This window comes from Nothoprocta perdicaria, unplaced genomic scaffold (genome assembly GCF_003342845.1).
Source record: "Nothoprocta perdicaria isolate Ctin4 unplaced genomic scaffold, notPer1 scaffold_92, whole genome shotgun sequence".
Lineage (NCBI taxonomy): Eukaryota > Metazoa > Chordata > Aves > Tinamiformes > Tinamidae > Nothoprocta > Nothoprocta perdicaria.
The window spans coordinates 1,852,005-1,874,427 of record NW_020456221.1 but is presented as its reverse complement, the minus strand read 5'-3'; the positions used below and the strand labels follow the sequence as shown (position 1 = coordinate 1,874,427).

The 22,423-nt window shown below is 35.6% G+C and overlaps 1 protein-coding gene across 1 annotated transcript in view; it reads left to right on the top strand.

The window, feature by feature from the left end:
- Positions 1-22,423, top strand: part of KCNN2 (potassium calcium-activated channel subfamily N member 2) — a 72,245-nt gene that overhangs the window by 32,227 nt on the left and 17,595 nt on the right. Inside the window, exon 4 of the mRNA XM_026052838.1 lies at positions 16,574-16,715. Within this exon, the coding sequence (XP_025908623.1) occupies positions 16,574-16,715 (142 nt within the window). The remainder of the gene's footprint in view (positions 1-16,573; positions 16,716-22,423) is intronic.

Genomic DNA, 22,423 nt, shown 5'->3' with positions numbered 1-22,423 from the left:
CGTACTTCCCCACCACCATAGGCCTGTTGGATATCCATTGACTTAGGCTGTATGGGATTGATTGCCCAGTCCATATGACACTCCCCCTCCCCCTTACTGCTTAGTTTAAAGCTCTCCTAATGAGATTGGCCAGCCTTTTGGCAAATACCTGCCTGTCCTTCTTGGTGAGGTGGTTTGCACCATGCTCCACTAGCTGGTGGTCATCAAACAGAGTCCTGTGGTCATAGAAGCCAAAACCCTGATGCCAACACCAGTGGCGCAGCCAGTTGTTGATTTCACCTATCTGTTTTCTCTTACTTGAATCCATCCCCCCATAGGAAGGATGGAGGAGAACACTACCTGGGCTCCCACCTCTTTTACAGCCACCCCTAGGGCTCTGTAATCTTGCTTTATTTGGCGAGTTTCCCCATGGCATCATTAGCACCCACGTGAAAAATAAGCAGAGGATACCTGAATGTTTTCTTTAAAAGTCATGATCCTTAGAAACTGTCATCAAAAAAACAAAAACCTTGTATTTGTTTGCAAAAAGTACCCTAAATCAGTAGCCCATTTCTGTCCTTAACTTGCTGTTTCATGCTGTTAAGATGTTTTTGAAACTATACAAAACAACAGAGAGTCAAATGAGATTATTTCCGTTGTTGACTGTGCAAATTTTGAACAAAAGGATTTGATCTCAAAGAGAGATGAAAAGTGCTAATCCCATTGAAGCATGGTGCTGCTGGAGGGGAGAGGAGGAGGATGTTTGCAGAACACATGTTGTCTTTATATTGGCTTATTTTCTACTGCTGCTGCCTCTGTATTTGGTCAGATATCCAGCATGAGACCCAAAGTAGAGAAGCTGCTCCCTCTGTCCAACCTTGTAGAAGATCATGTCAGAGCATGGAAACTATCTTGGCTAATAATCAATCATGCCAGAGAATTCATTGGCTGCTTTTGGAGTTTATATTTTGTCTATGATGTATTGTGCAAGGGTTAAACATTAATAAGACATTGCATGCTGACTGCCAAGTTTGGAGCAGGCTTGCTGTAGGAAGATGTGGAGTCCATGCTGCTGTAGGTGCTGTTTGGCAAGCATGCCATCCACTTGCTTGTCAGCCTTGCATCTTGTAGGTATTGAGGGATGCTATTAATCTCTGTGTTCCATCTCCTTTGGTCAGGCACAATCTTTGTAGTTGCTAATTAACCTAAGTTTGCCAATTCTGTAGTCACTTAGTTTAATTTGTTTACTTGGCAATTATCCAAAATGTTTTCCTTTGGGACGTAAGTGTTGACCAGAATTGGCACTATGTATTTTGGAGTCTCTGGTTGGGTCTGGGGGAAATGACCATGCAAATTATTTAAGTACTGATCTTCAGATGAAAGCAATTTATCTCTTAGCTGTGTTTCAGAAAAAAAGGTAGCCACTGTTCTGGTACCTTAGGTTAATGGTGATCTCATATGTTATCCCATATTTTGAAGAATGCAGTTAACAGCCTGAAAATCTTTCCATAATCCAAAATAGTAGAGGTTCTGCATTATCTGGAATTGAACAGTGAGATTTTAGAACAAATATTCATGCTCAAGTGTCTTTTTCTTTTGACTTTGTTTTTCAGAGAATCATCATCATTTAAGAAAATCATCATACACCTTCAGACTAATGAGTTTCTAAAATTATATCCCTGCCTGTTAAAACTTTGGTGTAAAAGTGGAATCTTTTGCAGTAGATCTTTCCAAGGCATTCAAAAGCAAATCATATGTTACATTTAGTTAATTTATCATTAAAGAGCCTTGTCATCTCTCAGTAATACTTACAGCATTAATTCTCCTCCTTTTCAAAGCGTACCAACGTTTAACAAAAGTTGTGTATTTTTGATAATACTGCATTTAGAGTGGCAACTTGTTCTAACACGTCTCTTTGCAAGCAGATCACATCAGTTACCTTGCCTGTTCTTTGTGTGCTGGTAGGTAGATGACCTGCTGACACAATCAGAGTACCACGACAGGACACTGTTGTCCTTCAGTGATTGCATTTCTCGTGGCAATGAATATGATTTTTTTTGATTTTGCAAAATGAGGTTTGGCACAGACAATCAGTCCCAAACACAGTGGCCTAATGTTCAGTATCTATTGGAGACAAGACGTGAGAATCTGAACCATGAATTAGACAGCAGACCAGTTAATTTCCATTTTTTTTTCCAAAGGAAAATAAACATTTGAATTTGAAACGTTGTAGTGTCATTTTGATAAGATCAGCCCTAATACTTTGCTATCATTCAAGTGGGAGGTTATAGTTCAGCAGATAGTAAAGAACATTGAAGTGAAGATTTTAGTTTACCAACAAAAGTATGTTAAATATATAGAAATAATTTATAAATTCATAAAAATGTTAAAAAAGTAAAGGTTCAGTGGAAAATGGAGGTATTTAATTTTACAGATGATGTACTGTTTGTTAAAAGCATGATCATATAGATCTGTTGAGACCTTGGACAAAGTCATTTAAACTCTGTATATCTGTCCCATGCAGGTAGTAATATTTATCTTTGCTTTTTGGCACTGTATCTTTATACTGAATCACAAACTGTTTTGAACTTACCCAGCAAGAAGGCCTATTAAAGTATGAATAGAATGATAAAGATTTTGTCAATTAAAATCACCATATAGATAGAGAGATGCAATCTGGTGGTATATATTCTGAGTAGGAAGAGTGAAAATGCAGGAAATTTGATTATTCCGTATGATTATCATATGCTTTCTCACACAGAAATGTGGGTCAACCTCTGCAGAAGCTTTGTGACCATCCTGAAGCTCAGTTCCTGCTTCTGTTTAATCACATCCTCTGTAATGGAAAATTAACTGGAGCTGAGTGGAATGGAAAATTATCACTGTTAACTAACAATATAGTTGTAGGAATCTCTTCCCCCTTGAGAGGGTCAGGACTCTATTTCTTGAACTCAAATGCTGCACTTTAGGAAAGTGTAAGATTACTTTCCCAATAATTTGACATTTGTTGCATCTGTTTTTTTTTAATTATATATATGAAAGGTAACATTAAAATGCAGTTGAACTGTCATAGGATTTTTTTTTTCTGTTGAATTTGGAGAATGAATGAATATATGAACAAATGTTTTGTAGCTCCAGAAATACTACTTAGATATAAAGTAGTTCCAGCTCTTGTAGAATGACACACATCTTCAGTTCTGTGTCTAGTTCTTTTCTTCCTCTCTCCAACAAAACTTAGTCTGCTATGTCTTTCTGACTTGTTTTTTTATTTAATGTACAGATTTTGTTAATGGAATATGATATATTTGACCCATAAGTTGGTGTTTATTACTCAGTTAAAATAAGACACAAAGAACAAAAATCGAGTTCTTCATGCTAGCCGTTGTTATGCTTTCAATCAAGATCAATCAATCAAGATGCCAAAGTAAGCTGTAGTTCCATAATCACATTTGTGTAATGAAGCTCTACTTCAAAAATCAAATGCTTTTGACTTTTTTTTTTAAATTGAATTCCGTTCCTGTTGCATACGTAAAGTTTTGCAGAAGGCCAGTTCTGAGCAAGTAAAAAGTGGAGGATTAATAGCTCTGTAAGGGCAAGATACTTTTGCCTAGAACCTGCTCATGTTTGCATGCTTCCCAAGGTTTGCCGCAGCAGTGAGATCCTGCATTTCCAGAGCCAAAAGAGCATGGTAAACTACATTTAAAGCTTATTTAACACACCATCTTCCAGCTCAGACTCTTTTTGTTGTAATTTAATATGAATTATGTTGACAGCTTTTGGTGAACCATTGTACAGTCTGAAAAAAAATAATTAGCAACAGTTGAAAATCAGTCTGGTATTCATATCAAATTAGTATAGCTTTAGGTAGCATCTCCAAGTCGTAGATTCCTCTCTTGTAAATCCTTAGTTTAATATGACGCTGATTGTGAGCTTGCTTACCAGAGTAATGGCTGAAGAGTTGAGTATAAATATGAAACTGCTGCATAGATGCCTCACATGTGTGATTTACATAAAAATTACCAATAGAGCAATCAAGAGAATTTAGACAAAAATCTCTCAATATTTTTAAATGATTTTTCCAACATGTTCAAGTTGTAGATGGCAAAATACATTATAGGTGTAGATAGCACGAAAAGTAACTTCCCTGTCATTCAAGCCTCTTTCCTCCTGTAGCGTACGAGCAACTACTTTTAGTTGCTGTTTCTTTCTAAAAAGAGTCACCTCCCTGAGTTCCTTATGAGTTCAGCACTTATCACTTTCTTTAATTCTTCAATAAACTTACTAGAGATGGAAAGTGAGAAAATCTTGACCGAAGGCCAAGAGATCAGGCATCAAAATGTTCTTGGTAAAAAAGAAATTGGTAGAAGAAATAAATCTCATGTGCACGGTGTTTGGAGAAAACACTGCAAGATTTTTTTGGTTTTTGATAAATTCCTATCATTAAAATGAGGATGATCCCTATAAGGTTAATCATCGTAAGTGTGAGGCTGTCTTGAAAGCAAGTAAGCAAATAACCTTGAAACTGCAAAAGTAGCAAAACCAAGTTCTCTCTCATATTATTTTTTTTTTAAAGGAGAAAATTATGGGAGAAAAGTAGCAGATTCAGACTTCATAAAATCTCAAGCTTCTCATAGTACAGAGTTCAATGGTGACATGCCTCTCAAGCATTCTCTTTCAGATGTATTTGACTGAGCACTACTTCTTCAGATCTGAAACTTCAGAGATCATTGTAAGCAAAAGAGAGTGATGTTCTTTAATTGCCAACACCTTAGTTAAATACAGTTGTATTTTGTTTCTGATAGCCTGATGGAAACTATGGTATATCTTTTAATTTTTGTTACTCATAAGAAGCTTGTGACAGAACTACTATTGCATGTTTTATCTGTATACATATTCACTCCAGTGTAAGACATATAGCATTATGTTGGTTGTGCCAGAAATGAAGACTTTTTTTAACACATATATATATTTTTGATTGTCAGCAAAATAACATCTTTGTTTTGTTAAGGTCATTTGTGAAGAGTTTAATTCCTGAAATCTGGGACCTTGGAGTGCCAAAATCTCACATCTGAACTGTAGAAATACAATTGTCACCTGCTGTCCTTCACTTAGCTCCAGTCTTTTTTCCTCTGGCAGTTTGGTGCTAAAAGAAAAGCAAAACTAGACAATGTTTCTTTGTTTCTTAGTATTGAGCAGCAGAGGAAAGTAGTTTGCCTATTTCAGCCATTTAAATTTTTGTCTGGTGTAGGTCAGGTAATTGTACCACATACTGTACTTTGAAAAGATTCTGTATTATTTGAATGTGACTGGGAAATGCCTAATAATATTACTAATTTTTTTTAGATTCCAGTTATCTCTGGAATTCACCTTGAAGTATTTTTCTAGTTGTCTTATTTATCCATGTGATGAAAAGAATAAAATTGAAAATGAAGAACTTTTTTTTAAAAAAGATTGACAGCATCATACTAAAGTTTCATATATAAAGATGCAAGAGGAAAAAGTATCTTTTGCTTTCTTTGCTTTATTTGCTGCATAACAATTTATAATCATGTTTTTATACTTATATTTTATGAAATTAAATGTACTTATTGTCCCCAAAATGTCAGTGTTGCGACTGTTAATGAAATCTGGCACAACTTTCAGATGTCTTTCAAGAACACAGAATTCATGTTTGGAATTGTTTTTTAAATATTCAGTTAAATCTGTTTAGTTCCAAACAGAATGACTTATGGAAGCCTTAAAGAACTTTATAAAGTTGTTTAAGTTATACATATATTTTAAGTTGTACTTATAAGAGTTATACAACCTTTCATTTTCATAAAAGACATTAAAATATATTCAAGAAACAAATATACTTTGCATTCATTTCTGTTAAAAACATGGAGCTGGCATTGCCAATGTTCATTAGAAAGATTCGTGTAAGAGTTAGTTTAAGAGTTTATATTTTCAAAAGTTTTGACATTAAATTGACATGTGAAAATTCATGATTCTGGGCTTGCCCTTCACTACTTGTTGTGGAAGGCATCAGATTCTACAGTAGAAAAACAAGGAAATAAATAATAATAATATGCATAATGATAAATCAAGTTAGAATAGTGAGAAAAAAATACTTTACAACCGCTCAGATTTGCAACAGTCTTGTCTGAGAATTGAGCACTGTCCTGACTCGGTAATTTTGCCTTCCTCCTCTTCTCCCGTGTCCTTTTCCCCAAATATGCATACCAGAGAAAAAAAAGGGCTAACCGTTACCTTGTTCAGGTAGTGTGCTTGGTTTGAAGTGCATAATGATTAATTCTTTTTCTCGATTCTAATGTCTAAAACTTCTGTTTTCCTCAGCAAATTCCTTCAGTTTCTTGCTGTCAGTTGATGCTGTGTGATGATCTCAAGTTCAAATTCAAAACAAAAAACTAACAAAAACTGCAAGCCTCCTTTCTGAGTTGTATATAGTGCAGTATCTCCAGAGAAGATGTAAAATGCAAGATAAAGGAAAATTTCAGGAGGGAATTAGTTGCTAGTGAATATACCAAATTATTCACAGTGGAGCTTATTAAGGAAATTTCTTTGATTTTTTTTTGAATGATTGATATTCCAGAAATACAGCTATAACTAGTGCTGCTAGACTTTGAAGAATTAAAGAAGATATTTTGAAAAACAAGGTTCATTATTTCTATATCAATAATTTTCAAACATTATATATGTTCTTTAATGAAATTATGGCTACAGGAAGAAAATATACATGTAGAAATATTTTCTTAAAATAAGTATGCAAACTAAAACAGTCAGAAATATAAATTTCTCCTTAGAGTTGCTTATGACCCTTTAGTTTGGTCATTTGAGTATTTCTTTATACTGAATGTCTGTTTCCATTAGTTTATTTTAAAGACCCTCATTTGATAATAGTGAGATACAGAACTCCAGAAGGAGCAGCTCTTGACTATTTTGTTTTTTATTTCTATTAGTGAATATGTATGTGGTCTTGTGTCTAGGTATGTTTACTCAGTGATTTGTCAGGTGTTGGATTTAACATGTCCCCTTTGCCGACTACTGTGCTGGTTCTTTCAGGCAATATCTTACTCCATTAGATCACAAATGTGGGCTCTTCCATTATGAATTCAATTTAAAGTTGAAGTAGCTTCAGAAAGAAAGTCTGAGATGATTTCACAACCTGTAACCTAGCAGCTAGGTAAGAGATACCATTGATTTGAATCAGCTTCTAGCTTCAGAAGACACTTAAATAGTTAGCATGGTGGCTGCCATGCTCATTGATGCACTAAGAAAAAGGTAACAGAAACAGTTCTTCCTCTACCATACCAGAAGCCTTTGGGGAGCAATGCTCCCTGATTTTTTTCCATCCATTTTGCTTAGGTGATAGCTATTGAGGCATTTGAAGGGGTATTTTGCTGTTTTGGGACATGCCAGTATTTGGGATCCAGTGCAGGATTACACTTCTGGATGTCTGATTTGAAAAACAGAGATTCTTGGATTTAGACTTAACTTGCCATTATGGAGAGCTTTTAGTTCATTGTTTTGTTACTGCTTTGAACATTCACAAGTTTGGCAAACTAGACTTTGAAATACAGAGCTTTAAGCTCAGAATTTGAAGACCACCAGAGTAATTGTAAATATGGTCAACGTCATGCATACAACCTGTCACAAAGCTATAAAAGTCAAAACCTGGATTTTCTTTTCAGAAAAAGGAGGCTGAAATACATATGGAATATTCTTTTTTCTGCTGTTTATTCCTGGTGCTAAGCTGCCCTCAAGGGCAGGACTCAATGGATATATATTTTTGGGAAGGGTATGAAGTAGTAATATAGTAATGGAATTAGAATGCATTATAATACTTGAGCCCAAATACTGTAGATTATGATAGCTTATTTCATCTTATTTGCTACTTGGATAGCTAAAAATGACTAGTAGAATCTCAGTTGGCCTCTTGACAGCTGTAGCTGTATGGAGCATGTTCAGTTCCTCTGGGCAGTCTGGATGTGTATAGGGATTAGGAAATGAGAGTGCAGTCTTTAGCCTCTAGGACAGTTCTGTGGAATGTGTGAGAACTAGTTTTGTTTTTCTCAGAGACCCAGAATGACACCAAATGTAAGTGAATTTCAACAAAGATGGCAAGAATCCTTGGCAAAAATCTTTGAGCCTGCTTTGCAGCTAAGGAAGCTAGATCTGTCTGAAAAAGAAATCTTGGAATGGAATGGAATAAAGTGCATGAGTCCACATAATTAACATTGTGCAAAATTCTGCACAATGAATGATTACTAGAAGTTTTTTGAAATAGAAAGAATCGGTCATGTAACTGTAACAATAGCTATTGCTAGTGGTCCTAACTATACTTTGTGAGAGTGAGAAAGGGCCATTTTCATTGGCTTTGCTATTTCTCATGTGTGTTTCTGATTAATATGAGTTTTTGATTAAAATATTCAGAAACAGTGAGACTGATTTCTTTTCCTCTGCTGCTAATTACCATTCCTATAGTGAAGCAAGAATTTTGACATTTTTGTTCAGCTTTGTACTTCCAGTGATACCAATGGCACACTGGCATGTGAGTGACTTGTGGGTGAGAGACTGTTCCATTAGTTTTTTGAACAAGTTTTTTGAAAAGTTTTGGGTCTTTTATGGGTGTCATTATTTTTTTTTCCTCTTTGAGATAGCTCCTGTAAGATTCTTTAGTGTTGCTATCAGGAAAAACAAATCTAAGGCAAATAATCTGAGTAAAGAATGTAATTAATCTGAAGCTTTGAGTGATAGGCAGATGTGACAGATGACCAAAGACCTCTTGGAACTTTCTTCTCCCTTCTTATTCATTGACCATATATCTAGGAAAGAGATCTTCGGGACACTGCAAGTTTTGAAAATGGGTGTTGTCTTGAAAAAAGTTTTCTGATTTTCAAAGCCACTTCCATTCTGGGCTGTGCCCATATGCCACACGAGGTCCTCCAGGCCCTCTTTTCCCTCCAGGCTTTCTGTTTGTCAATGCAGTTGGCAGCACCAACTGGACTTTGCTCTCCTGTGGGTTGTAATGTGTTGTATGAGTTCATACAAAGCAATGGGCCTGCTCTGGTTATTCCTGCTTGCTTATTTCAACTTCTTATTTCATAGATTAAAAGTGTTCATGCCCTTTGGGCTCTTTTTGTGCAGTGCTGGATTTTAATGATGATGCTTGGCATGCTGTTGCATTGCTATCCAGCATCACTTTGAAAGTAACTCCTTCTACAACTACAGGTTTATATCTTTCTTTTTTTATGCTTTAAATCAGGTGTGAATTGTGAAGAGATGATTAGATCTGTCTTTGCTGTCTATAGGTAAAATTTCTTAATTCCTGACACTTAGTATTTGCCTTATGCTATGAAACATCAAGATTAATATCTTTATACATTACACATTTTTATCTTGCTATATGTATAATCTTGGCTGTTCTTGTTATGCCTATAAGGCAGTTCAGTTTTGAATCCTCCTAGAATCTAGTTCTCCAGTGATACCTCGTGTCAAGAAATACTTTCTGTTTAATAATGTTCCTCCTTTATCCATGTTTAACTTGTTTCTTTCCTTTTTTGTTGAGTCAGTCATATGAAATGCAGTGTGTGTGAGTTCATATTGTGTAACTGTAAATATACAGTTTTGTGAAAAATATTAATAATATGGATCAAAGACAAAAATGTATGGAATCTTTGAAATCTTGAAGTTGTTATTGTTACAAAAATACTTTATCTTCAAACAATACTTTCTTCTCCTTTTCTCCAGAATTGCTAATTCTGAGAGAAGTTGGATAGTTAAGCATGCAATAATATGCAGCCTCCATATTATAACAGAGCTGTGAGCTGTGACTCGAGGCAGAAGAGATGGAGAAATACGTATTGTTGTTTTGTTTTAATGAACTAAATACACTGCGTCCTGTTCATTCACTGTAGGACGAGCCATTCAGCCTGTAGAAAATATGTTTTACAATGCTATCATTTGCAGCCAGATTTTTATTTTCTTCTACTCTTCTCTAAAAAATTTCTTTTATGAAATTGCCTATGGAAGATAAACAAAATCTTAGTCCTATGCAACTGGTTAACCAGGATATTGTTTATTCTGGGACTACGTTTAGCAAAGTGTTGGAGAGAGACTCAAACCTACACTTTTTTGAGGGACTGGAACCCCGATTTTTCCATAATTATGTTTTTGTAGGGTCAGTTCAGGATAGAGTTTAGGACTGAAAAGCCCAAATGGGTATCTCACAATTAGGTGATTAATCTTCTCAGTAGTAGTGTCAAGGAAGCCAGGCCCTCAGTGCAGTTATTTCCAGCTGAATGATTTTGGCAGGTAATGCTATCTTTTGTTGTCCTCAATTACTTAGTATTTGTATATTGTTTTGTAATCTTGCAGAATTTCTGTACGTTCTTACAATTTCTGATGCTGAACAAAATCTCACAACTCTGACACACAATCACTACATTAGAAAATAGAGATTTGGTGTATTTGTTGAAATCACTTCCAGGGAGCAGTTGATAAATATGCTTAGTCTACCAATATATCATATCCTTTTCCAGGGGGATCTCTTAGGATCACAAACAGTTTGTGTTCTTCCAGAAAAGAAAGTTAAGTGGAATCTTAGTGGATTGCAATCTGTTACAATATTAAAAAGTTCCCAATCACACTACCTGTAAAATCGATCCAACAAAGTCTCCTTAAAGTTCTTTCACATTTATTCAAGGCAAATGAAAATGTGCTTGATAATAACAGAATGAAGATAGTGCAAGTGCTCTGGAGAGGCGTTTGTATAACATATATTTCAGGCAATGCTAGAACTTTCCATTTCAACATCCAAGTTTTCAGAAGAACTGCAGCATCTTTGGTATATCCAGATGGTGCTTGTGGCCAAATATATTCTCCTGAGTTGATACGGAGTTCTCCTGACCTCCATCTCCCCAGATTACACACATGTTTACTGATATACTAGAATATTGACTCTCTACATCTTCAAGATCTTGAGCAGTCGAGGGTGAACAGAAGTTTCGGACCCTCTGGCAAATAATAGCAATTAGTCTTTATTGCAGTATTAGTAGTAGAGCAATAAACCAGGTTACCCATTGCCCAGACATCATGAGGTAGGTCTTTGAAAGCAACTGGAGGTTTTAATTCTCTTCTGCCTATCTCTTCTGTCATTCTTTCTCTCTGAGTATTCTTTCTATCCATCTTAGTTAACCTAACATAAAAGTTATTTATGTAATTGTATTTAACATTCCTCTGTTGGAGTTGTAGTTTTCCATTACTCCACAATTAATAAAAAGAAAAATAACTAACATTTTAACTCCTGCAGAAGCACTTCAGACTGTTGATATTCACCTTCTTTCTAGGGTCGAGTTTAGAATTACTGCAGTTGTCAATGCCTGTAAAATCCAGACATTTGCCATAGCATCTTGCACTTCATGAAGCCTATTTCTGTGATAAGCACATTTTAGCTGCTGTTTGTAAGTATATGGGGAATGCCAGGAGATGTGTTAGGAAAAAAAGAGTGGCATCCACTTTTCAACCAATCTTGCTGACCTTCCACCCTCAGAGGTAGTCAAAATTTCTTGTATTGACTTCATTGGTCTCCTTGTGAGGGCCTTTGTTCAGTCTTTTCTTTCTTTCTTTTTAAACAGGAGAAAGAAAGAATAGAAGGACTTGTCTATGATTGTCACTATATTAAAAGATAAAATTCTGCCAGTATCTTCTGTGTAACGAAGAGTGAAAAGGCTCTTAGTAATAGAAAGGGCTTGTGCTATGAGTGAACAGCTAGTTAGCTTAATCAGTGTCTTCAGCTGAGCCCTAATAAGAATCTTATCTAGTGGCTGAGCCTGTATCCTGCTATTATTTTTTAAAATACTTTTTAAGTTTAATAAGACCACAGTAGATTAGCATTGTATTGCTAACTGGAAATTTCTGTATAATTACTATGCAAGCAGTTGGTTTTTGTCGCTACAGAAAGAGTGATCTTTTCAACTTAATTTTGAGTTCTTTCCCTGAATTGTCCTGGCAAGCAAAACTGAAGAGTACAGAGTTTGGAGAGCTTGCCAAGGAGGCAAAATATGCAGCCCTGAAGCTGCTAAATCGTTAAGTGCATCAGTGCATCAGTGGTTAAGTTATTGTTAAATTTTATTTCTTTTTATTCATCATTTTTTAAGATGAGTGTGAATTAGTTACCAAGATTAAATCAATGGATTGTAACTGTGTGCAACTGAAAAGTGGCTGTTGTATCAGTTAATTGAAACATCATCAAATATAAATATAATTCTAAAGAAAAGCAACACTTTAAATCATATTGAGAGGGAATCCAGAATAAAAAGACTGCCTTTTGGTGAGGAATCTGGACTATTGCCTTGACAACCCAAGCCACTGCAATACTGTCAGTTGAAGAATACATTTATATCTTCTTACGCTGAATGGTAAAACTCCCACGCAGTTTGGCATTCTATTTCTGCACAGATCTAATCATTCAGATTTTTTTTTTTTTTTTTGGCTTAAATTAGAATCATCTGAGGACTGGTATATGCTGGTTACTGAGAGTTGAACAGTGTTTTTTTACAGTATGAGGATTGTCTAGAGAGTAGCACTCTACAGCTCTAGAACCACCTGCCTCCTACACTCTTTCCTAGAGAAGAAAAGAAAAGGTGATAGATAGGACTTACGCCTGTGTGGCTTCAGCCAAGGATTTTCCTAGCTCGGAGGAACACACTGGTATGCCAAATGGCCTTTTATTCTAAGGATGTTTGAGGCTGGATGTGAAAATCAGCCTGCTCATAGCTGCAGTTTTAACAGAATAAATATTAGCTGTTCTATTTAGGTGGTTCACTGTGCTTCTAATGCTAGCTTTTCCTGGCTGAAAGTAGTGGACCTTTAATAAATATGTTAAATAAATCCTTTTTCTTCAATGAAAAAAAGCATCAAAAATAAAAATGTGAAACTAAAGATTAATACCAAAAAACCTCTAAGTTTGTAATCCATCTGGTAGTGACTTTGTGCTCAATTTATTTTTTGAATAAAAGAGTTTTTCTCATTTTTTTCCTAAAGCTTTTGATTTGTTTTTCCAAGCTTTTCATAATGCCTAGGACAGTTTAGCTGTGTATTCTTAACAAGTTTGAAACTCTCAACTGCAGAGTAAATGGATAATCTAGGAACATTGTATTTGTGTTCCAACATTAGTTACATTGAAGCTGGCTTTCAAAATCCATCCAGAGTGAGAAATGTATTAGTTGATGACTGCTTATTAACAGTGAACTATCTCTGTTCAGAGATTATCTCTGTTGGAGCTGAAAAATATCTCATTGAACTGAAAAAATGCAGTGGTTTGAGTGAGTGACTTTTTTTATCCTCAAGCCTTCTGGTGACTTGAGTGCAACACATTAGAGCTGGGTTGATGGAAGAACTTAGGGAAGTTTAATTGCTGCATTATGCCCTATTACTGTTCCCTGGAAAAATGAAAGGCTTGGAGTTGTGATATAAAAACAAGTTATGAAAACAAGTTGGAGATGCAGTAAGAAGTTTTTCCCTCCTCCCTAAAACAAAGCTGTCTAAATGGCTCATGCTTGTTTTCTGTAGTTGTTCCAGAACTGTACAAATATGATATTGCAATTTCTACTTCTGCTTCATGCTTTCCTCTTTTTATATAGATGTAATGATTCTTTAATTAATGATAAACACAATATAGCTAAAATGAAATCTTGTAAGTTCTGCTCTTGTCTTCACTGAAGTCAGAAGGAAAACTATGCTTTTCTAGTTCATGCTTAGATCCTCAGTGTTTGTGTTAGATAAATACAAATAAAGCCCCTGAAGATCTATTCAAACACTCCTCTAATGTTATGAAAATCAGAAGAATTTAGGCATGTACTAGAATTATTAACCATAGAAATTCAAAAATCATGAGTCATACTACCATAAAAAAAAAAAAAAAAAGACAAGAGTAAAACTCAGTCATGTAAGTCTTTCTTAGAATGTGTGAGATTATCAGGATAAAGCCACCCTTTTAGGTTGTCTTTATTTTTCTTGCAGATTTTTAATGTGAGAAGTTAGTTGCTGTTTCAACTACCTCTATCTCCTTGTGATAAAAAGGCTCTTTTTGATGTTATTGCAAGATGAAATTATGTTTAATTGCCACGCTTGAGGAGTTGAGCCCACAGTGAGGATACAAAAATCCTTTGCAGTTTGGTCACAATAAAATCCTTGCTATTGATGATGATTTAAAAACTAAGTGTGCATATCATTTGTTTGCTGACCTATAATCTTAAAATCATAACCAGATGAAATATTCAAAATAGAGCTGAGCTAACAAGATAAAAATATTTGAAAAGGTCCTTGAAGCGCACTACTAAATATGGATGCAGATGGCTTTAATGAATATTTCATCTAAAGGACCTTACTAATTAAGATCGACATCTCCAGTGAAACCTAAAAAATCTCCTATTGATAGTTGCACTTTTTCAGTCTAACCCTAACTCACCTTTGCTAAATGATCTATATATGGATTGGATTCTGTATTTTCTGGAATGAATAAAAGGGTATCCATAAACGCTTAATTATTTTTACACTCATTACTCAAAATTCTGAGGGAGGTTATGGTATTCTTTGTCTGAAACATGAGCTTAATACAGAAATGGCCAGTTTCAACAAAAAACATGAACATCATAGAAATGAGTTTGAATAATTTGTGTAGGCATTTGTTTGTATTTAATTGAGTTGCCAGCTTTAGAGTAGCTGTTGTGGTTCGAGTTCCTATGTGAAGCTAATCCAAAGTGTACGGGGTACTTACATGATAATCTGAAGGGACTTGCATATGACATGGGTTTTCTTCTGAGCACCTGAAAGGGGTGAATACATCTCTCTCCATGCCTCTGCATATTTCCACTCTTTAATTAACAAGTTAATTAAATGAAATATAAACCCCATAACATTTAGTGCAGCCTGGAAAAAAAAGACCAAAAAAAAAAGGAGTGCCAAGACAATGCCAGATCTCTTTGTGCTTGTGACTCTGTAGTAATATGTTAAATTGAGCTTGCTGTTATTTTTGTTCCTGCTCTTGTTGCTGTTGTGGCTATAGCTATTTGTGCCACTGTCATCTTTAGGAGCTCCAACAGCAGAATGCTGCAGTATTGTGCTAGCTGCCTCAATAAGAGAGCAAAAAATATTTAGAAGTTTGTATAAAGTGTGTGAGAAAGATGATATTGCCACCAACAGAGCAAAGAGTACAGGCAGCCAGTTTGGGTTGCAACAGCTTGGGTTGCAATGACCAATGTAGTCTCTGTCCATCAAGGAGTTTGTAGTTTCTTTTAACCATTGGGGCATAGATGAGACTTCAGAGAACAGAGTGAAGATACTTGGCAGATACATGCAAGGAATATCTTGCAAGTGATAGAAGAGGGAATTTCCTGAGGCTGATTCTGTGTTCATTACCACTCTGTCATTGAGAAGCAGGTCTGGAAAGGAAGAAAACTGAAGCAATTATTTTAGTAGTGAAAAATGGGTTGCTTATGGATTTGTGAGCTAATTCCCCTCATAGCACCCAGTGACCCACTGTGAGACACCGATTTGGGAATTAGCTAGCTGAAATGAAATGCTTGAGAACCCAAACACACAGATAACTAACCTGGGGCTTCACAACAGCTGCAGGGGTTACCACAGTCTTGAGATGGTCTTTGTTGCAGAGCTGATCTGCATCTGGAAAGCAAAACTGCATCTATAATAATCTGTTAGGCCTTTCTTCCTGCAGAGACAGTGGTAACAGCAGGTTTTATTCCCGAAAGTTATCCTAATGGCTCCTTAATTGCTTAGGTCTACATATAATATGAAGACTAGATTATTCATTTAAGCTTGCTTTCTTTAAAGGAGATAATGAACACATTCCATTTGAATATCAAAACTAAGATACCAAATGGCACATCAGAAAACTGCGTTTAATAGCTGACATGAAGACAAAAGGAAGATTTTCCTATTTTTAAGGTGAAGATCTTGTGGTAATGAGAAACACAATAGTGTATTCTGTATTCTAAGTTCTGTTTATCTTGAACATGCTAGAAGAGGGCAGGAATTGTACGTTTTTAAATTCAGCATTCACGTGATAGTGTTATTAAATTTCCGATTAGGCCAAGGAGATAGAGACTTGCTCTGCTCTGCTTGCCCAAACATCCATCTCCAAGTTTCATGTATGTCTGAGACAGCAGCATCTCTGATAGACAAATGTCTTTTGCAGCTGCAGAGATCAACAGGGCTTGTACTCCCCCGCTAAGAGATTTTATTAAAATGCAAGGTTTCTGCTATTTCTGCTAACAACAGAATACTTAAATATAAAATGTCATGAGTATCTCTGGTGCTGTGCTGTAACTTCCACTTCTTTACTGCTAGTGTCACTGCATTTAAATTTTATAGTATCTCATATGGTTGCTTTTAAAAAGAAATAATAGTGGAATACAAGATTTGGACCACCATTCAGGCAGGGATAACCCTTTGTGTCAGCCCAAAACTTTACTACAAGCTTTTGTGATGAAGAAGTGTTTTTTTTTTTTTTTTTTTTTTTTTTTTTTTTTTTTTATTTTTTTTTCTTTTTTTTTTTTTCTTTTTTTCCCCCCAGGTATCATGACCAACAGGATGTTACTAGCAACTTTCTTGGAGCAATGTGGTTGATTTCAATAACTTTTCTATCCATTGGATACGGGGATATGGTACCTAATACATACTGTGGGAAAGGAGTCTGTTTACTCACTGGAATCATGGTGAGTGTTCCTGAATTTATTTACCAGTTCTGAAATTAGGTTTGCTGGGAATAGCCCCCAAACTCATGGCTGTTGTAAACAAAAATGTTGCAGAGTGTTTAGACTTACTCTCACCTCTCACACAATGTCTCATTCTGTATTGTGGAATGGGGGGCTTTTGTCCTCTAGAGTTAGAAGGAAGAGCTGCGTAATGAAATACAATAAAGCAAATTCCACCCTGATATAATTCGCTGCTTCAAAATCTTTATAGTGTCTTTCATTAAATGTTACGATGTCACATTTTCTTGATTATCTTTGGACATATGTGATTGCACCACTGATAGTAATGAAACTTCTGATCTGACATTTGCTTCATTTTTAAGTTACTTACAGGCACAGAACAGTGATGGTGGCAAGTGTGCTTAAGCTTTTTTGCTAGCGCATCGTTTTCTACATTATTTCTTAAAAATCTAACAACGTACAGTTCATAGGTTTCCATTGCTCTAAGTAGTTTTATGTAGTGCTATTTCCTTTATGAAATTTGGCTGACCAAAAGTGCAGCAACTGTTATTCCGTAGATATTCAGCACATATTTATTAGATGTATCTCATGTCTGATTTTCATTTTTGTGTATTGCACCTTTTGGCAAAAGGTGCAGTTTTGCACGGAGTAGGACTATAAATTGCCATGTCACAGAAACTTGTGCAAATCTATAGATTTGTTTAGAAGTAATAAAGCTCTGGATCATGCCACTTCCGTCTGTGTACAGCTCCTGTGTAAATTATCTCTGTGAGTGAGAAAAACAGAATCTTGTCATAATATAATATAATATATCTGATAGTAATAAATATATTTGTTTCTGCTTTCTTATTTATTGTTTATAAAAGTAATGCAGCTCAAATATCTGTCTTCTGTTAAACAGATATATAGAGTTTACGGCTGTGAAAAATGGTGGCAGAAAATTTCTTCTTTTTAACAGGTGTTGTGGTAAATTTGTTACTCATTAAAATAAGTATATTAGGTGCAAAGAGTAAAATGGATTAGTGCATTCCCTTATTGTTGAAGGTCTCTTTTCAAATGCTTCCTCATTTTCTTATTTTTTTAACATCTAACAAATATCAGATCCTTGACCTTTATGGAGAAGGATTTTTATTCTGTGTTGGTGGTGGCAGCACATGCATGTCTCTTTAAATACAGTTTTATTTTAGTTGGGTAACACAGGCTGAAGAGGAATGACTCGGAAGGCCATTGACTAAGCTCAAAACTGCCATCTTCTGGGGTACTTGCCGTTATTCCTCAATGTCAGAAGGCTTTTGTTGCTAAAGAGGATAAATAGTGCTGTAAGTTCATTAGGAAAAGAGAACAAGTAGTACATACTGCCGCTGGGATGTGCAGAAAGGGGACACAATTCTGTTAAAATGCATTTCTTCTTCCCAGAAACAATTTAGAAGTAAAAAGCAAGCAAGTGCTATGGGATACAGGTATCAGATCATTATCTCTTCTCATTACGATTTCTGCCTAGGCTTTTCTGAGCAAAACCAGCCAAATTCTGGGTTAATTCACACTGAATATACACTCAAAATAAATTGTTCAGCACTCTTGGCATTTTCCGCACTAAAAAAAAAAGTACAGTAACAGAAATCTTAGAAGTTTCAAATCCCCAATGAAGTACAGTAAGTATATAAGTATGGATACAAATCATCCATGGATCTTACATTGCTATCAGCTTTATGCTAATGCCATAAGCACCTGGATGAGTATAAGAGGTTTGATGGCTGTGGATAGCCTATCCAATTTTATTACAGTAAGAGCAAGGCAAAAATGAAGTCATATAGATGTTCTCTTTAGTTTTTCTTCAAGTGTTATTCTGCACAAGGGTGAATGAATCATACAGAAGGTGAAATTATAAGCCATATTTGCTTTACGAGTGTCATATTTACTTATGAGAGCACCATTTGGCTTATAGTCTGAAAACTACTTACAGCAGTTGTTGCCACTGTTTTGGAGAAAAGCTTAAAGTGCTCAAGTGCTGTTTAATGTATTGGTTAATCTGCATATATAGCTTTTCATCACTGAAACAAGATCCCTTTGAAAGTGTGGTTTATAAAATGTAAAGATGATACTTACCTTCTTTCCTTTTCTCCTCCCTCCCATTCCCCCCCACTCTGATTTAAAATTTCTGCAGGTACCTTGGAAGCACTAAGCTGAGCACTCAGAAGTGTGTGCATAGTCAGAATCATGTGATAATGAATTTGGGATAAATACCTACAGAGACAAGAAAAAGGTTACGTAGTTAGAGAATCATGTTAAAACAGTATGGAAAGTCTTGACCATTGCATTTTGCATTTTAAAGGACATCAATAAAATGACTTTGGTGAACTGTCATCTTTGACAGGAAAATTAAGGAGCAAGGGGATTAATTCAAATGTAAAAGTTCTGAAAGATATCCAATACAAAATAGTGAGTATATTAATGAAGTTTAGGCTAGAAGGTCTGTTCAAGATCAAAAACCTCACAGGTTTTAGATATGATGCTTTAAAGATAGCTACTCTTTTGAAATCTGTACAGTAACTAATTCATGTTTATTGTGGAAAACATAAGATCCTAAAAGAGCAGATTTACAAATTTCCTTTTTCAGAAGGATGATTGATACGCTAATTAAAAGGCATACCAGAAACCTGTGAAGTGAAAATAACATGTAAAGTGAAATTGTTTGTGTGGGTTTTAGGGAAAAAATGTGTGGGTTTTAGGGAAAAACTTCTGTGTTGTGACTATATTCACAGGAAAGCACAGGTGCATCCTGACTATATTCCCACCCCTGCCTCAGAAGTTGTTTTCTGTAGGGTAAAAATCGAACTGTGCAGGTAGAACCTTGCATTAGGTTCCAGCCAGGGAATTTGACTTTATGCAGTCAGCTGACAGCACCAAATTGTGCTAGATGTTAAAACTGATAGCTGTTGCTCTCTTGAGACATTGATTAAAGCTACATGTTTTAAATTCTGCAAATACATACTCTTAGAAAACAAAATAAACCTTAAATATAGTCTGATGATGCTAAAAGAAGAGAAAAGCACTGGAGTATCGTTAACACAGTAGAGAAAGAACTCTAATTAATATATAAAACTCTAATTAACATATCAGAAGAGTTTAACCAAGCAAAATAAAATTGTTTTGCCATATTGAACATCTTAATTTGTGATCTTGCAGAGCACATAAACATGTGAATCACTAATGAAGATATTAAAACATGGCAATACAGAGTTGGTAGCATGAGTGCTGCCAGATACCAGCTATACAGATACCAGCTATACAGATGCTTTTTATGGACTGGCAGGAGAAACTAAATTGGGTACCCTCATCTAAATCACCTGTGTTTTTCTTTCATGGAAGTTCACTTGGCAGCAGTAGGAGACTATGGACCAGGTAGGCCGTAAATCCAATAGTGAATGTGCCTGCTGCCCTCTCTGTACATCAGGTAGGCACTTGGGGAGTGATGGATGGATGGATGGATGGATGGATGGATGGATGGATGGATGGATGGATGGAAGTATGAGTGCCATCTTTTGTATCAGTGCAAGGAATGGAAGAAATGGGGAGATATGTCTTTACTGCACCATGTGACATATCTGATTTTGGTCTGTTCACCAAACATGCAGTGGTTGTCAGTGCACATCCCACAAGCCTCACAGCTCCTGGTCAACATGCCAAGCTCAGCTACAAGTGCATCGCTTTGCTGTGCCACTTTTAATGTCAGTGGCACTACTTACATATGGACGGTGTTTTCACCTGATGAAATTTTATAGCATCAGGACATCAGAGAGCTTTGCCAATTTTTTCTTGCTTTATGAGGAGTATGTTAGTATGAAGATAGCAAAACAGATAGTAGAAAGCTAGTAAATGATAGTAGAAGCTAGTAGAAGAAAAAAAGCATGAGAAGCTATGGGAAGATGCCTCATATTTGACTGTGGGATGGGAAGAATGAGAATAAAAAATGATGAAAAATATATAAAGAATATGGAGGATATTGAATACCTCCCTGCCTAATATGAGAACAGGGAATCTCTCTGGCTCCATTATTAGCTATTACATTTGGAATAAATAAGTAGAAATACCTATTCCTGCTACATAGAGCCATTCTATGCAATTCATGTTGCAGTTCCTAAGTAAATCTGTATTTATGGATATTTCTTACAGATCTTTATAAGCCTTTTGTTGTTATGCAAGATAAAAAAATAACAATACATTCTCATGGCTTCAAATATATGACTTTCTGCAAGGTTTGAGAACGGCTGTTTTTGTCCTGAAGATCAGTGCTAGCAGCAAGCAGTAGACTTGACAGAACTATTAGGTCAAAACTATGTTTCTATAATAAAAGGGGTGAGTTGCAAGTATTATAACTGCTCAATCACAGGCTGCACAACATGGCTGGCTAAAACTTGAATTAAAATAGTTTTAGATCAAATAAAGATCCTGTGGGATTTTGCTGTTGGCCTCGTGGCTGATACAGCAGCTAAAATGCTACTGTTGTTAAATTGAACACCTGAGGGCTGGTTATGGCTATGAAGGAAACAAACATCAAATTGCATCACTGGAGTAGGTGAAGAGGAGATAAGGCATTTCTTTTTGGAAATTTTCACGTAGCATTTTTTTACCTCCTGAATCTGAATCCCATTCATTTAGGTGAATAATTCTGTAACTGCAGAGTTAACATTGACTGCAGATCCTGGGAAGGATTACCAAATAAAAGGAAAGGAAGGTAAGCATTATACTTAGCGGAGATGTTTGAAAATTGTTTTATTTTATAGAACTTTCTGTGGTTAATGTACCATAAATTGTTTTGCATAATTGGCTAGAATATTGTGAAATTCTTTTGAAACATTTTACATTGTTTAATTCTGTAATTAGGTGCACAAACATTGAATTATTCATGAAACACAGTAAAGTATTTTGAGTCATGCTCAAAGAACTGATAAGATGCTATTAAGACTAATACACTGCCTTGTAAGTATGGTTGAACTGTAGAAGGGAGTCAATTTCCTGAAACAGCAGTAAGAGTATAATAGATTATATTGCCATTTGAAGGTTTACCTAGAATATTCTGCACATTTATCAAGAGCTTATAATATATTTATCATTTCTTGTATCTAGTGATAGTGATCTAGTGAGGTGCACTGCTTTGTCAATGAGAAGTGTAGTGCATGAATTTAAAAAGTTTAGAACACAGTTTGGTTATTACTTCCCTGAGATTACAAGAAAATGTGAAAGACCTTTCCTGTAGTTTCATTTCAGGTCCGTTTCTTGGCTATATGCTGGAATATAATTCATTTGATTGTGAGAATTCAGTAATAAATTAGGTGAACTCGGAGTTCAGAACAGTTTGTGTTTGTTTCTCCTAACATAATACAATGCAAATGGATGATGTGTCAAGCAGAACTATGCAGTGGAGAAGACAGTTAATGATGCTTGAATTGTTAGGGTTGAAACTAGTACAACTTGGGCTCGTCAGAATTTTCCTTATTGTTGTTCCAGTACACCAGTTTGCCAAAATGGAAACTTTTCTCAGGAACATGGATACTTCTGAGTTGTTTTATGACTGTGCCTTGTTGGGATTAAATCTTTAGCTGAAGTAAAGAAAAATAAAGAAAAGGGAGAATATAAAATTTATAAAATGAAGCTGGATAGTTCCCAAGTGAGAAAGAGAGTGTGTAAATGATCTCTGGGGCAGTAGC